The 15,929-nt window shown below is 49.1% G+C and overlaps 1 protein-coding gene and 1 long non-coding RNA gene across 4 annotated transcripts in view; one reads left to right on the forward strand and one right to left on the reverse strand.

Moving 5' to 3' along the window:
• The window catches only part of LOC110285581, a 6,007-nt gene extending 2,193 nt beyond the window's left edge, over positions 1-3,814 (forward strand). The window contains exons 2-3 of the long non-coding RNA XR_002377067.2: positions 2,838-3,003; positions 3,753-3,814. This is a non-coding gene — a long non-coding RNA (uncharacterized LOC110285581). The remainder of the gene's footprint in view (positions 1-2,837; positions 3,004-3,752) is intronic.
• The window catches only part of Sh3pxd2a (SH3 and PX domains 2A), a 197,129-nt gene that overhangs the window by 104,986 nt on the left and 76,214 nt on the right, over positions 1-15,929 (reverse strand). For all 3 annotated transcript variants that reach the window (XM_029472597.1, XM_029472596.1, XM_021151843.2), the window contains exon 4: positions 3,815-3,891. In XM_029472597.1, coding sequence (XP_029328457.1) covers positions 3,815-3,891 — 77 coding nt within the window. The remainder of the gene's footprint in view (positions 1-3,814; positions 3,892-15,929) is intronic.

The raw sequence follows: 15,929 nt of genomic DNA on the forward strand, positions 1-15,929 counted from the left end.
TTCTTTCTCTCTTTTGTTGTTTTGTTTGTGGATTTTTGTTTGTTTTGCTTTGCTTCCTTGAGATGGGGGTTTCTCTGTGTAGCTCTGGCTGTCCTGGAACTCGCAGGGTAGACCAGGTTAGGCTTGAATTCAGAGATCCACAGGACTCTGCGACTCTGCGTCCTGAGTGCTGGCTAGGATTAAAGGCTGTGTCACCATGCCAGGCAGACCTTACTTTTCTAATTCAGCAGGATTAAAGGTCAGCCGGTATGGCCCTGCTCTGACACATTAATAAAGTCCTGCTTGAGAAATGACATTCAGATGGTGACTTCCTGATCTAGCAGCAGCCTGTCTCACCCTGGGCCGCTCTCATCCAGGCTAATCAGGTTGGGAGCCCCAGCCCACCACCACCCCACCCCCTTACAGGCTCCATCATGATAGCTCCCCTGTTCAAAGCCTGACTCCCAGGAGGTAAGCTGCTGTGGGCTTCCTCCTCTGCTGACTCACAGTCAGCTATGGGCGCCTTGGGCTCCACAGCTCGGCTCGGGAGGCAGCTGCTCCGAGCCATAAATTACAGCTGGAAAGTTTCCTCTGCCTCCACCCCACCTCCATTAACTTTGCTCATTGGTTTAACTTCTTAAAGCAATAAAAAGCTCACCGTAGCCGTAGCCATCAGCTTAGAAATGGTGAATGTCCTTTAAAGAGTAAAAAAAAAAAAAAAAAAAGATATTGATCTGAAGAAGAGGGATGTATAGCTCCGGGCCATACATTCATTGTTTACAATGAGGCAGAACATGTGACCCAGGCCAGTCTGGACAAAATTCAAACCTGGGTCCTGTGGGGAGGTAGAAGGGAACACTTATCTTCCTGGAGGCTAAGGGATGACAGTAAAGGACTCTGTTTTTATTTTGTAGGATTGGTTGTTTACTATATAAATAGTATAAATAAATAAATAAATAAATAAATAAATAAATGTCTCAGTATCTATAGCTCAGTACGCGGTTGTGGGTGACCTTAAGCTCCTGATCCTCCTGCCTGCCTCCTAAGTGCTTGGGTCACAGGCTTGTGCCACTGTGCCAGGCCTGACTTAAACATCTGTGTTGCCAAGGGTGACTCATTATAAAATATTAGAGTTATAAAATGTTACAACAGAAAATGTCTTGGTTACTTTTAAATTGCTGGGACAAGAAATTATAACCAAGGCAACTTATAAAAGAAAGCATTTAATGTGGGGTTCATGGTTCCCAAAGGGTAGCCCAAGGCCATCACGGCTGGGAGCCTGGTGGCAGGCAGGCATGGTGCTGGAGCAGTGCCTGAGGGCCCTCATCTTGAGAAAGCAGCCATGAGGCGAGAGAGAGAGAGAGAGAGAGAGAGAGAGAGAGAGAGAGAGAGAGAGAGAGAGAACGAACACAAACTGAAAATGATGTGGGCTTTTTGAAACCTCAAAGCCCATCCCCCAATAACACACCTCCTCCAACAAGGCCACACCTGCTAATCCTTCCCAAACAGTTCCACCAACTGGGGACAGATAGGTGTGCGTACAAGGTGTGGGGGTTTTCCCATTCAAATCACCACAGAAAGGGACCTTACCAGGAAGAGCTCAGTAGAGAGACTGCATTCCTGAAGTCACTTAACAGTGACATGCATTCCCAGGCGACCCCTGTGGGGCTGTGGTTTTCATTCTCATGTGTTTGGGGGTCACATGGCTTGTGAGGCTGTCAGACCAGACCCCAGTTCTTCTCTAACATGCTTTACATAAAACATGTTGATCTTCCCTACCTAGGACTCTTTGAGTCAGCCCAGGATGGCCTTTTCCATCTTCCTGCCTCAGTCCTGAGGGTTGGGACTATGGGTGTCGACAGGCCCAGCCTGGGGGTTGAGGGGATGGGACAGGACTGTGTCTCATATGTACAGAGGTGATGGAGGATGTCAAGTGTGTGACCTACTGTAACATTCCTTGTCTTACTCCCTTGACACAGAGTTTCTCAATGAATCTGGAACTCACCTTTTCTCCCCACCTCCGGCTAAGCTGGCTCTCCAGCCCTGTGGATCTTCCCGTGTCTGTTCACCCCAGTGTGTGTGTGTGGGGGGGGAGTTACAGGTGCATGAGGCCACATCTGACTTTGTACATGAATACTAGGCACTTAAACTCAAATCCTCTCACACATGCACAGCAAACGGCACTACCCACTGATCAACCCCACCCCCACCCCCCAGCTTCCCTCTTGGCCTGGAGAGATGGCCCAGGTTCAATTTCCAACAGCCACATGGTAGTTCACAACCATCTGTACACGCAGTTCGTGGCACGTGCCTTTTCTTGTCAGCCTCTTCCCTGGGATTCTTGGGTCACATTCCACAGCAGGTATGGGTGAGCTATAGGTTTGTTTGTTTGGTTTTCTTTAATTTTTAGAGGTTGTGAGGATCAGACCCAGGGCCTTGAACATATCCCACTATTACACTGTTTCGTGAACCATTAGTTATCTGAGTTATATATTTTACTTTTAGGTATAATATTCTAGGTAATGAACAGACTAGGCAAGTGTTCTTACCCACTGAGAGACCCCACTCCTTTTGTGGATTTTAATCGTGTTTTTTTTTTTTTAAAAAAAAGATTTACTTATTTTTATAGTTTATACTTTGCCTGCCTGTATGTCTGTGAACTATGTGCATGCAGTGTCTGTGGAGGCCAGAAGAGGGCGTTGGATTTCTGGAACTGGACACACAGAAGGTTGTTATCTGCCATGTGGGTTCAGGGAACTAATCTCAGGTCCTCTGCAAGAGCAACAGGTACTCTTAGCAGCTGAGCCACCTTCTGGTGCCCCTTTAAATACCTTTAAATGTTTGACTTATTTATTTAGTACAAATGTCTGCGACCTGTAACGATAACGAAAGGCAGCTGAGGAGTGCTTCCTTTGAGCCACACAGCACTGGGTACCCGGAGCACATCAGTTCACCCTGCCCCCACCGCCGAAGGTCCGCCCACCCTCTTTCCTAAGAGCACTGGAAACAGGCTGAAGAGATGAGGTAAGTTCAGAAAGCTAGACAGACAGGGCTTTGAACCCAAACAGTCTGGATGACCATACAGCAGCAACACTAATGAGTATCTTCCTGGAGGTCCTAGACTATAATCAGTATAAAAGACCAGACATTAAAGCCTTGGGTTCCGAATTAGCACCATGCCCCCCAAACCAAACCAAACAAAAACATAAGCAGAAAGACAAACAAGCTCTGCTTTATAACATACTGCTGTTCTGTCTGCTCTTCGACATTGTCTATTTTGGTGTTGTATATATACAAAGCACACACCACACCACACACACACACACACACACACACACACAGAGAGAGAGAGAGACAGACAGACAGACAGACAGAGAAAATACCAACCAGAGAGTACACTGGCATCTATTAAAACTTATGTGAATAAACAAATGTGTATTCCAGATGCCACTGGTCATAGAGCTGATTCAAGCCACACTCAAAAGAAAAATCAAAGAAATAAGCTGTCTACCTCCAGCAAATCCACCCTTAGGGTCGATTCCACACACCACACACGGCTCCAAAGCTGGCAGAAGAGTCTAACCCAGCACTTTACAAACATGGATGCATTCTGAAAGGGGTGGAGTCTTAGCTGTGAACCCTCTGCCCTCTGCCCCAGACAGTGGTCTAGCCCCAGGAATGACTGATCCCAAGTGACAGTCACTCCACCCACCCACCCTCAGCCAGGAAACACCAGGCCACAGGTCGATTTGTATAGACATCTTCCTTCACAGGTGGAAGAGGCCTGAGACCAGAGTCGCCCTCCTCCGTGCCCCAGCCCCAGCCCCAGCCTTACCCTGCAGTATTCATCGATGGGCTTCAGTCTCTTCACAGCCACATCACGGATGTGGCTTCTCCGGAAGAGGATCTTGCCTGGAAGAGAAAGCCTAGTGAGTGGCGTTTCTGGCTAAAGCTGCCAGGGAGAGCCTCCTCTTTCAACCGGTCCCTACATGCACCACCTCAGCCCCTGCCAAACAAAGCAAGAGAGAAACTGTCACCTTTCCTGGGGGGCAGGAGGCGCCCAAGGCTGTGGGCCCAGGGCCTCTCCCTGGAGGCTGCCATCTTGGGCTTCTATGAACAACCTAGTAAACTCACCTAGTTTGGGTCCGTGGCAAGATCAATACCCAATGTTAGGGTGTGGCTTTCTAGTTACCTCACAGGTAAATATGAGAAGAGGCCCAACCCACATACTGTGTTTTGTCTTCCAGCCCCTCCTAAAGGGCTGAGCATTCCTTTCTGCTAGCCAGGCAAGCCATTCCTATTCTTAGCTTAGGTAGGTGGCTATTTCCAGGGTGAGACAGACAACTAGAGAGGATGGATGTTCCAGTCAGACTGTCTGCTGGCCTATCTGAGCACAAAGCCTGCAGTCATTCAGGCTGGGACATCCCACAAACAGGTATGGGTAAGGCTTACAGGAAGTCCCAGTCCCTCGGTGTGATGAACAATTCGGTGTGTTCGGTCATCACAGTCACATCAACACATTGGCACATTCAATCATGAGTACATCAATATGTGGTTCTTTTCCGGTCTAGTAAATGTCGCTGGTTCTATCCCAGAATCCTCATGCTGGGGACTGAACCCCAAGATCTCACATATACTAGGCAAATGCTCTATTTCTGAGCTGCATCCCCAGTCCAACCTGTCAGACTTAGACTCTGAACTCACTCATCTGATGCTAAGGCCTTATACACAGACACTTCTGGGTCCAGTGGGTATCAGCGTACACTGTCCACACCTTTTTCAACAAGCCTTACTTGAGGATTACCTAGCTTGAGATTATCACCCTCTTTCTAGAATATTCACAACACATTACCCACTCCTAGGGCACCTGCCTCATTCTGCTGTGTGTTATCTCACAGGTGACATACCAAGGTGCCCAGCAGGGCACACCCAGAGCTGTAACACCCATCTGCTGTTTCCCACCTGTACCGCTGACCTTTGGAGAAGGTCTCCTCCATGTTAACCCTTAACCACATCCAGTGGGCAGGACCCAATCTGAGCTAACAGAGGTTCAGCCCAGAGCCTTCTCTTTCCCACAGTGCAACTTGGCTCCAAGAAAGTCTGGCACCCCCAGTGGCCAACTTTATTACTGCTTGAGAAGAAAATGGAAGAATTTAAGCTGCCTGGCCTGGGTATGAGCTCAACATATGGGTATGCCTCTGGAGTGACAGACAGCCAAGAGACCACTGAGTAGGGGCAGATTCCTTTGCTACTTCAGTGACTGGATGAGGCCTTTTTCTGAGTCTGGGGCTATCTTTGGACTTTTCAGTTATGTTTCTGTCAGGGTCCAAGTAAAAGACTAATTGAGACCACTGACTTGGTCTAGGCTGTTCACCCCACAGCAAATTCAGGAACAAGAATTTCAGTGCAAGCCACTTAATGAGAAAGGATAGCACAGCAAATATCACTGCAGGATATAAGAATAAGGCAAAGCTGGCAGGGGGATGTGCAGGCCAGTGGCTCTCTGTGGGCAGCCGGAGCCTGGTCCTGCAGGCCAGTGGCTCTCTGTGGGCAGCCGGAGCCTGGTCCTGCTGAGCCACTGTGGAGGTGATTCAGTGTTGCTTCTCAAGGAGAGGCTTGGGCAGCCAAGGTGATGCCACACCAACCCCCTCCTATCACCGAGAACTGTGTCCAAGGGCATCCATCTACTCTGTCCCTTCTGGACAGAAGGGTTATTTGTCTATTCTGTTGTCTGGCTGTTCCATAAAGCAGGGCAGAAGGGAAGGTAGGCGACCTTGGGTCCTGCAAGGAGAGACTGCAGTGGCCTCCGACTTCCCTGTCACCACACTATAGGACACCACCCCTGCATAGGTGAGACAGGATCACCAGAACATCCAGCATGTGTGACCTCACTCCCCAGTCTGCCGCCAGCATCCACCTAGCATGGCCTGTCCTATAGCACGTGTTCCTGTAAGTACCTGCTGGTATAGTCACTGCCCCATCCCCACCCGAGCACCTGCCCAAGCTCCTCCATGCTCTTGAGTCAAGTGTCTGTCCACCTGCAGATTAGAATTCCAGCATGGGGTTCCCTGGCCAAGAAGCCAAATGGTGATTGATTAAGATACTAGTGACCCCATTCCTCCTGGGGGAAAATATCCTCTTCGTCGCACTCTTCTTTTTGGTTGCCTGTTGTGTTATTGCTCATATGTCACAGGCTCATATGTATGTGGCTGTGGGGTTACTGTGTAAAGTGGCCTTTGTCATTAAGCTGATGTTTGGTACACAGAGACCACTCTCAGGACTGATGACATGATGGGTGTCCCTGGGCTGGAATCCTGGGCTTCCCACCGGAGCTAGCCGGACTCTATGATGCTAGATGCCTAGAGGTGCCCATCAAGACCCTAAAGGACCATAGGAGGAATGGAAGAAACTAAGGGCAGCCAAGAGAGGCCTCACCCTCCAAACATCCTATGAAAGGATAGAAGAGAGGGAGGGAAGGAAAGGTGGGACTCATCTGGGGTCCCCTTCCAGCCTTCGTCCCAAAGCCAACTGCACCTCTGACAGAGCCTCGTCTTGTAGATGAACTAGTAAAGGGTAAGGGATTGTATTGCAGGCCTCCAGGAAGTGTAGAGGCTTAGAGATGGGTAAGATGAGGGTAAGAGAAGGCTCCACCCGACCAAAGCTCTCCTGGCTCTGGAGCACAGGTCCCTCTGGCTGCTAGAAGGAAGGCCACCACGCCTTGGGTGGATGCCCCCCCAGGCCCTCCACAGGGGTCAGGAGTCAGGGGTCAGCTGCTCTAGTGCAGGGCAGTTCAGTTAGCGTCTCGGGACCCTAGAAGGGTGGCTCTCCTGAGCAATGATTTTCTATACTATGCTTTGGACCAGTCAGCCTATAGGGATGAGGGAGGGGAGGCCGGGAAGGGATTCCTTGGTTTTGACTTCTTCATGAGGAATCCAAACCACACTGGGGAAGCCAAACCGGGGACCATATTAAAGGGAAAGAGGGAAAGAAGGGGGAGGGAAATCCATCAAGGCAGCTGAGACCACAGGGCATTAAAGGCTGCTTGTAAAGGTCCTACAGCCCCTTTATGGCAGACTTGGCTGCTGCTGCTCTTCAAAACCACGGGAAGCTGCCCCAGAAATACTACAAGTACCACAGGGCAGATTATACTCTGACCTGAAATAGACCCAGCTCAGCAGGAGTTACTTGTTCTTGGGAGGTAATTAGAAAGATGGAGAAGCTGATCACCCACAATATCTGAGAACTAAGTGGAGGGTCCTCTTCCTGCCATTCAGGGCTGGGTGAGGGGTTGGAACCTCAAGCAAGGAGACCTGGGTTCCAGTTGTGCCTGACGCAGGCAGGTAGCAGACGCTTCCTTGCTGGGACCTCCGCATTTTCTGTTGGAACCTAAGCTTTACAGACCCTTGAGATGGCTCCTCAGTGGGGCTGGGGAGCTGACCAGGCAAAGAGGAGGGGTGATGAGCTAAGGGTTTATTGGGGCTAGGTGTTGCAAGGATATCCTTACAATGACTTTGAAGTAAATAAGATTTAAACATGTTTTAAATTTCCAGGCATGGTGGCTCTGACTTTAACTGGGAGGCAGAGGCAAGTGGATGGATCTCTGAGTTTGAGGCCAGCCTGGTCTACAATGTGAGTTCCAGGACATCCAGGACTACAAAACACTTGAAAAAAAATGTTTTTTTAAACTATATGTATGTAGGTGTCTGTAGAGGGATATGCATGCAAAACGCACATACACACAAACACATGCACACACGCATACATGTACACACACGCACATACACATAAACATGAGTCTGACATTGCACATGCACACATGCAGAGGTCATGGGAAGTCAGGGGATGGATACTCAGAAGCTGGACCACGTGGGGCCCAGGAATCAAACTCAGGTCATCAGGCTCAGAGGCAAGTGTCTTTAACCACTGAACCATCTTGCCTGCCCTGGTTTCTTCCTTCTCCTCCTTCTCCTCCTCCTTTTCTTCTTCTTCTTTTAAAGATTTATTTATTTATTATATGTAAGTACATTGTGGCTGTCTTCAGACACTCCAGAAGAGGGCGTCAGATATCATTATGGGTGGTTGTGAGCCAACATGTGGTTGCTGGGATTTGAACTCAGGACCTACAGAAGAGCAGTCGGTGCTCTTAACCCCTGAGCCATCTCTCCAGCCCGCCCTGGTTTCTTCTTGAGGTCCTTCACTTAATAAAAACCCATCAGAGACCCTTTTCCAAATGAACACAATGGTCACAGGTTGTACGGCTTAGGACTTGAACGTGTATCTTTGGAAGTTACAGTGAACCCTCTATAGAAAATTACAGGGGAGAACCTCTCAAATGTTGGGGTTACAGGTACATGTCCCTACACCCAGTTATGTATTGTCAAGGATCAACCCAGAGCATTATGCATGCGAGGTGAGCCCTTTGTCCAACTCCCTGGTTCCTACACGCAGGGAAACAGACTTGCGAAACGTCACCATTTCTCCATGGATTGAAAGGATAACCCTTAGCTGGGAGTGATAGCACAAGTCTGGACCGCAGCACTGGACCCCTGAGGCAGGAGGACTGCCATGGGTTCCAGGCCAGGCCAGGCTCCAGAGTGAGGCCCTGCTTCACTTTGCTGTTGTCGCAGCACTCACAGCTAGAAGGGCTGTGGCATCTTGGGAAGTGGGGTGATGATTTCTAGCTCCCAGAACCAAGCTTAAGGGCACAAGAGGCTTTACAACTTAGGACCACCAAGTTGGGTGTCAGCTGTCACACTACTATGTTCTTGGACACAGTATGCTTTCTATATATCAGCCTTCTCATCTACCCAGTAGGACCACAATCTGGACAATGGATTACAGTGTATAGACATAGTGCTGTCATACTAGGAGGGGCTAACTTGCTATCCAGTGCCTATGTGAATCCTGCAGAGCCAACCTTTGTGTCCATCTTCCTTCCTTGCCTTCATCCGTCCTCCCCTCTTCTTTATTTTTCAAGCCAGTCTGTCTATCCTCACACCTCTGGACTCAAACGTCTCCCCATCTCAGCCTCCCCAGCAGCTGGGCAAGCTGCACTGAGCCCACATCTCTGGTTCCACTTTCTAGCGGCCAGAATAATCTTTTGCTGTGGTGTTTTGTTGTCGCTGCGACAAGGTCTCACTTTGTAGCCCAGGCTAGCACTCATTATGTAGCCTAGGCTGGCTTGAACTTGGTGATAATTCTCCTGCCTTAGCCTCATAAATTAGCCTGGATTATAAGTCTGTACCATCATGCCCAGCTTCAGAATAATACTACTACTATATTCTCTCTGCCTCTGTCTGTCCGTCCATCTGTCTGTCTCTGTGTGTGCATGCATGTAGGTCAGACTAAACCTTGCAGGAGTCAATTCACTCCCAGAGTGCACCACTTCTGGTCATGCTCAGATGGGCCACTCTTTGTAGGATTGCCGCAGAACAGACTACAAGCGCAACACTAACAGATGTGTCTCTAGGGCTCAGCACAAGGCCTTGCATGCAGCAGCAGGCAACAGACTTGTACTGAGTGCAGCCAATACATTAAAGAGTGTGTGTCCCCACAGTCCTGCTATGAGCCTCTCTCTTGTGTACACACTCATGTATGTACACACACACACGCGCACTCTTTCCTTTCACACTGGGGCTGCCATCTCGGACGCAAGGGCGGGTCTCATCTTCCAGGACCCAGACACAGTGGGGCCAGAGAGCCTGCTTAATAGAGAGGCTGGTGCTGAAGTCACATGTCCTCCTGGGCCTGGGTGTGGTGGGTGTGGTGGGCAGTGGCTCGGCCTCCCAGTGGGAGCAGGGGATAAAGGGCCCCATTCAGCTCTACTGCCTCAACTCCACCCCTGTGGGGAGCTGTCCTCCAGAAGGGGGTGGAGGGATATTGGCCAAAGCTTCCTGGCTGCCTCTCTTTGTGGCATGGCCTACAGTGTGTGGCCAGGCATCAGGCTTGGAGGGCCACAAGAGAATGGCCTGCCTTCTGTAGCAGGGGACCGCAGTCCCTGCTCAGCAGTGGCCTTGTTTACTGATCCTCTGAGCAGTTGGGAGGGTCGGTCTGAATTCCCTGCAAGGAAACCTCAGGACCACAGCTAGACCCGGCCAGCCAGAAGGGAGTTTGCTTGACTCTGTTGGGGCAGAGCATCACCCCAAAGCCTACTTCTCTGGGGTCTGGCTCAGCTGCAATACAGATCCCAGACAGTCGGTCTGTTCAGTAACTTCCAAACCTACATAATTCACCCCTTCTACAAGGATGGATAGGAAGAAGGCAGGCCAGACGTGGTCTGGGCTAAGTGTGTGCGCCATGTTTTCTACTGATTGTTATTTGAGCTCATATAACCTTATAATTTAGTTAGGGACAAGATACTGTAGTTACTCCCATTTTACAGATGGGTACAGTGAAGGTCTAAGGCTGAGTGGCCTGCTGCAGGTTCGTGTGTGTGTGTGTGTGTGTGTGTGTGTGTGTGTGNGAGAGAGAGAGAGAGAGAGAGAGAGAGAGAGAAAGAGAGAGAAAGAGAGATTAGCTTCAGTGGGGTCACATGAGAGGGAGCTAGGAAGAGAAGTAGGAAGCAGGTTCCAGGGAGAGGCAGGAACCCCATCAAAAAAGTCCAATGATGAGAGTGACCAGGCTCATCTAAGAAGCTGAAGTAAGCTCAAGGTGGCTGCAGAGTGGGGTACATTTACATTGAGGAAAGGGAGGACTAGGGTAACATCCTGGGGTGGGTCATGAATGTGTAAGAACAAGCTGGATGGGGAACAGCTTGATCGCAGGTGGCCACCGAGAATGAAAACACCTAAATTCCCGGACCTTTAAGACCAAGGACCACTAGTTATTTGTTTTTATATCTCTGACTGAACTCAGAGCCTCACACACATGCTAAAAAGGCACGTACTACTGAGTGGTTGTCTCAACACATTAAAAACCTCTTTCTTCCTTTCTTCCTTTCTTCCTTTCTTCCTTTCTCCCTTTCTTCCTACGCACGCACGCAGCATCATGCCTGCAGAATCACACTTCTCACCTAACAGGACAGAGTTCCTTCCGAGTTCTCCCGCGTCGCATCCGAAGCCTGGGATGGGGCCGGCTGACACTACATGAGCTCAGTTTGGGTCTTGGCATTGTCCACAGTGGCCCCATGGATCTTGGCTGTAAAAACTGAAAGGGTCCAGAGGCCATCTCATGCCAGCCTCACTTCTTAGGTCAAACCTGGGTTTATAGAAATGACTTGACCAACCTCACATAGCCGGTGAGAGGCAGGCTGGAGCAGTTAGAGGTTATACTGCCCAGAGTCTCCAACTTGGCCTTTTTCCCTCTGTCCAAATCCTATCCCAATCCTCACCCAGCAATGAGAGCTACAACCAAGGACATTGTTTCGGAGAGCCAAGAACTCATCAGCCCCAGGCGATCGGTCCCAGATCCCCAGCTACTTCACAAGACGAAATAAGGTTTGGCTCCTGCTCTCTACAAACCGAGCTTCTAAAGTTGTCATGACCAACGCTGAAGAGACTAAAATCTCAGAGGTAGCTTCTGGATGTCCCCAAGTCACACGGCTGATCGGATGACTGGCTGATCTGGGCCCAGGTGGTGTGGCTTAACTTTGCCGTCTGCATCTGGTCATGTGGCTGATGGGTGCCAAGAGAGCAGACAAGGAGGGTGTTCTAGATAACCGAGAGCAAGGTTTTCACCAGACGCTGATGCCGTTCACATGCTGGAAGCACCCTGCAGACACTCAACTGACTGAATGGCCCACACTAGCCACCACACCTGCATGGTTTGGTGACTGCCTGCTGCTTGACCGACAATCATGTCTCCACGTATTTGGGGAACACCATTGCTTATGCGTTACACTTCTATTTATATTTTCATTCAATTCTTGCTAGCCTTCGCCACGTCTCCCAAAAAGCTTAGGAGGGAAGAGAGGAACTCTTTGTCAGAATAAGTCAGGGGCAAAGGTGAAGGCCAGAGCCTTGGCTGTGTGTGGAGTCTTTCAGTAGGGGCTCTTTGCAGGAAAACACTCCAGACAAGGGGGCTTTCTGCACCTTTCAAAGGAAATGGGAGTGACTGGGGACAGGGGGCTAAGAGGGGCACAAAGCTGGCCTTATGCAGAGGCAGCCACATACTGCCAGTATGGTTGGATTTGAGGCGGGGCTAGAAGACCTCTGCCTCCCTGGCATGTTTTTCCTTTTGCATAATATTCCATCACTGGTCACTTAGTCCTTTGGTCTTAATTAATGGCTTTTAGAAAAAAAGTCATATGCTAACAGGTCGATCCTTGTATTTCACGGTCATGGGGTCTCAGGCTGGGACTATCCTCTGTGAGGGCTTAATGAATGGGAATCTACGAGGCACAGAGGCCATGTCCCTGTCGACGGATATGCTACCAGACACAGAAAAACAGCCCCCTTCGAGGTTTAGGAATGAACAAGTAAAAACAAGAATTGAATATTTCCCAAGTTTCTATTTAGTGCCCCAAATGGAAATTTGGGGATTTACCATCCGACAGAAAAACAAAGGCAAAGAGGGTTTCTTTTTCTTTTAAATAGTTTATTTATTTTTATTTCATGTGCATTGGTGTTTTGCCTGCATGGATATCTGTGTAAGGGTGTCAGATCCCATGGAACTGCAGTTACAGAGAGCTTTCAGCTGCCCTGTGGGTGCTGGGAATTGGACCCTGGTCCTCTGGAAGAACAGTCGATGCTCTTAAACTCTGAGCGTTTCTTTTACCCCCTTTTTTTTTTTTGGTTTTTCGAGACAGGGTTTCTCTTTATAGCTCTGGCTGTCCTGGAGCTCACTTTGTAGACCAGGCTGACCTCGAACTCAGAAATCCGCCTGCCTCTGCCTCCCGAGTGCTGGGATTAAAGGCGAGCGCCACCACGCCCGGCTTTACCCCCATTTTTAATTTATATGAAACCGTGTTTAGGAACAGCAGTTGTGGTGTTAGATCATTTCTTACAGAAAGTTAGTATTTCCTGTGGGGTCCTATGCCTGCAATTTGAGGATCTGCCACTAGGTGGTGAATAAAAATAAAAAAATGTAATCAGACAAAATTTTAACTGCAGGCATGTGACTCGACTGAAAAGAAGGCTCCGATCGGCCTCTAATTTCTATATTTCTAAAAACACAGCATAAAACTTGAAACAAGGTTTACAGAATTAAGAAAGCCCTCCAGTAAGGAATGTCCCATGGTTTTACACCAAACCTCAACTGATAATCTCAGTTGTCTCACAGGGTAGTAAGCACTTCCAGGACACACAAGGCCGGTTTTATATATATATATATATGTGTGTGTGTGTGTGTGTGTGTGTATAACAATTGTACATATGAGAAAATTAATGCCAAAGGATTACAGTTACTACTTAATAAGTGTATATCTCCCCCAATATCATCCAATTTAATGATAATAAATCTACAGATAAAGACTCACAGGCTAGGAAGGGTGTATGACATATATATATATATATATGTGTGTGTGTGTGTATGTGTATATATATATATATATATATATATATATATATATATATATATATACACATCCACAACTTCTGGGAAGGCTTTTCCATTTAGACCTTTTTCCATTTAGTCAATTCAATAAAAAAGTTACCCCTGGTCCCCCAAGCATAGGCTCTGAACAACAGCTATGCTCTATCTTGCAAGCATGCACGTGTTGAGTAAGCAAGAATATCCTACCACTACTAGATCCACTGATGCCATTGCCAACCCAGCCCAGAAGTGCAAGGTCAGGAGAGTGGGCAGGCCACCGTGCTGCCAGCTACTTCCTGGTCTTAAATGTCTTCCAGGGCTTCATTATGGATTGTTTGAGACAGTCTTGCAATTACAAATATTCACTACCATGCCCCTATTAGAGCAAAACACATTCCTTTAAAAAAAATTCATCTTAATGTTACTGCCCCAGACTCCCATAACAGCCTCCTTCCCTCTCTGCAGTACATGAGTGAATGCTTAGGCCCGAGTCAATCTCACACATGCCACTGACTGGCAAGATGGCTCAGTGGGTAGGTGCACTTGCCTCCAGGCCAGATAATCCTTGGCGTCCACACGGTAGGAAGCCTAACACTGTTCTTACTTTTACACGTCCCCCACAGAGGGCCTGGAGACTTGGGGGCTGGGCTTCCCCATTTCCACAGGCACATTTTGGGGTGGGGGGAAGACCAGGTCTTATGAAGATATAAAGCTCACACTGGCCTAATGCTTTCAGTCTTGTGGCCTCAGGCTCTTGGGTGCTGGGATTACAGCATCTGGCTAGCAGGAGAAGCCTCTAAAACCAAAACTTTACCAATATCCCTGTCTCCACACTTCCCCCTGCCTTGGGAAGGAGGAAAGAATGCAGAGTAACAGGCCCCCAGCATCCTCCTGTTAAGTCTATGATGAACAGTGGCTGTGCTGTTACACGAACCCTTCTCCCTGGATGTAGCTCTCCTAAGCAGGTAAACATCTCTAGGATGTGTGAGGACCACAGGCCAAATCGTAGTCCTCTTCAAGTTGAACATGAGGCCCTGCTTCCCTGAGCATTTGACTCAGAGCTACATCTGTCTGTGCTCATGAGCAGTTTATAATACATGAAGGGACCGAACATAGCTAGACACCAAGAGTGTGTTAACGGTAATTCGGGCGGGCAGCCCACCAAGAGGCTCCGAGGGCCTTAAATAAGTGTTTCTCATCCCTTACCGGGCTCTTGGTAAGATACAGACCTGATTCAGCAGGTCTGGGGGGAGACTGCATGTCTAATGAGCTCCCGGACAACGCCCAAGAGACCAACCACATTTTGAGCAGCCAATGTTCAAGTGCCTAGGTCTGTACCTCAGAAGACCCATCATGCCTGGAGAAGATTCCAGAAGGCTGCATCGACACTGGCCCAGAGAGCAGGCTCACCACGGCATAGGGGGTGCTCACTGTGCCTCACTGCGGACTTTCCATTGACGCTGGGCCACCCTGAAGGTGCAGGGATGCTGCGGGGAGCTGGCCCAGGGTCATAAAGCTAGGAGGAGTCCGGGATGAGATTTGAACCCCAAGTGTGTTGACTCTAAGTTTCCCCGTGATGAATTACTTCATAGTGCTTGCCCATTTCTGCACACACACATACACACACACACACACACACATCCTCTAAGTGGTGTTTTATATTCAGACCAGTAGTAGCATTGAGAAGGAACCCCAGGTTTAAGAGCAGATCTGAGCCCCAAGCCCTTCCAAGCTCTTTCTCTCTAAGGTGAAACCTGGTACCTTGTGCTCTGTCCCAGAAGGAAACAAATAGGACTTTCTCCTCCAGGCTACTCAGCCTGTGATGGTAGAGATAAACCTGGTGTAACAGCCTGGCCCAGGCTTCTCCCTGTCTCCTGGAGGCACATTCGTTCAGGTGAACAGGCTCCATCTTCAGACCATGCCAATCCCCCTTGGTCAGATCTGTGGTTTGGAGAACAGGCAGCCTGACAGCCTAAGCCTTTTCAGTGGATGCCAGTATTGGGATTTTGGGGGTTTCCAGGGTCTGATGATGCCAGGCAGCCCAGGATGAATGGTGAGTCACTTTATAGGGTAGGGTGGGACCCTAAGAGCCAACTCAGACCCTGCCAGAGGAGAGGGAAGGCTGGGGCTCTGTCTTTGGGCCTGGGCCCAGTCAGGGTGACCCAGGCTTGCCTCATGCTTGCTATGTAGCTGAGAATGAGCCTAAGTTTCTATCTTTCTGCCTCTGCCTCCTGAGTGCTGGGACAACGGGCACGCAACCACCACACCCAGCGCACACAGTGCAGGGGATCAAACCCAGGACTTTGTGAGTGCCAGGGAAGTACTCTGCCAACTGAACAACATTCCCTGCCAACTGAACAACATCTTCACAAACGCACCTTTCAAACATTCCAAAGGCAGTGGCTACCAGAAGGGAGAGGAGAGGAAGCCATCTTCTTCCCCCTTTATGGTAAACACAGGGTGGGTCTGAAATGGGGCCA

The sequence above is a fragment of the Mus caroli genome, chromosome 19, assembly GCF_900094665.2.
Source record: "Mus caroli chromosome 19, CAROLI_EIJ_v1.1, whole genome shotgun sequence".
Taxonomy (NCBI): Eukaryota; Metazoa; Chordata; class Mammalia; order Rodentia; family Muridae; genus Mus; species Mus caroli.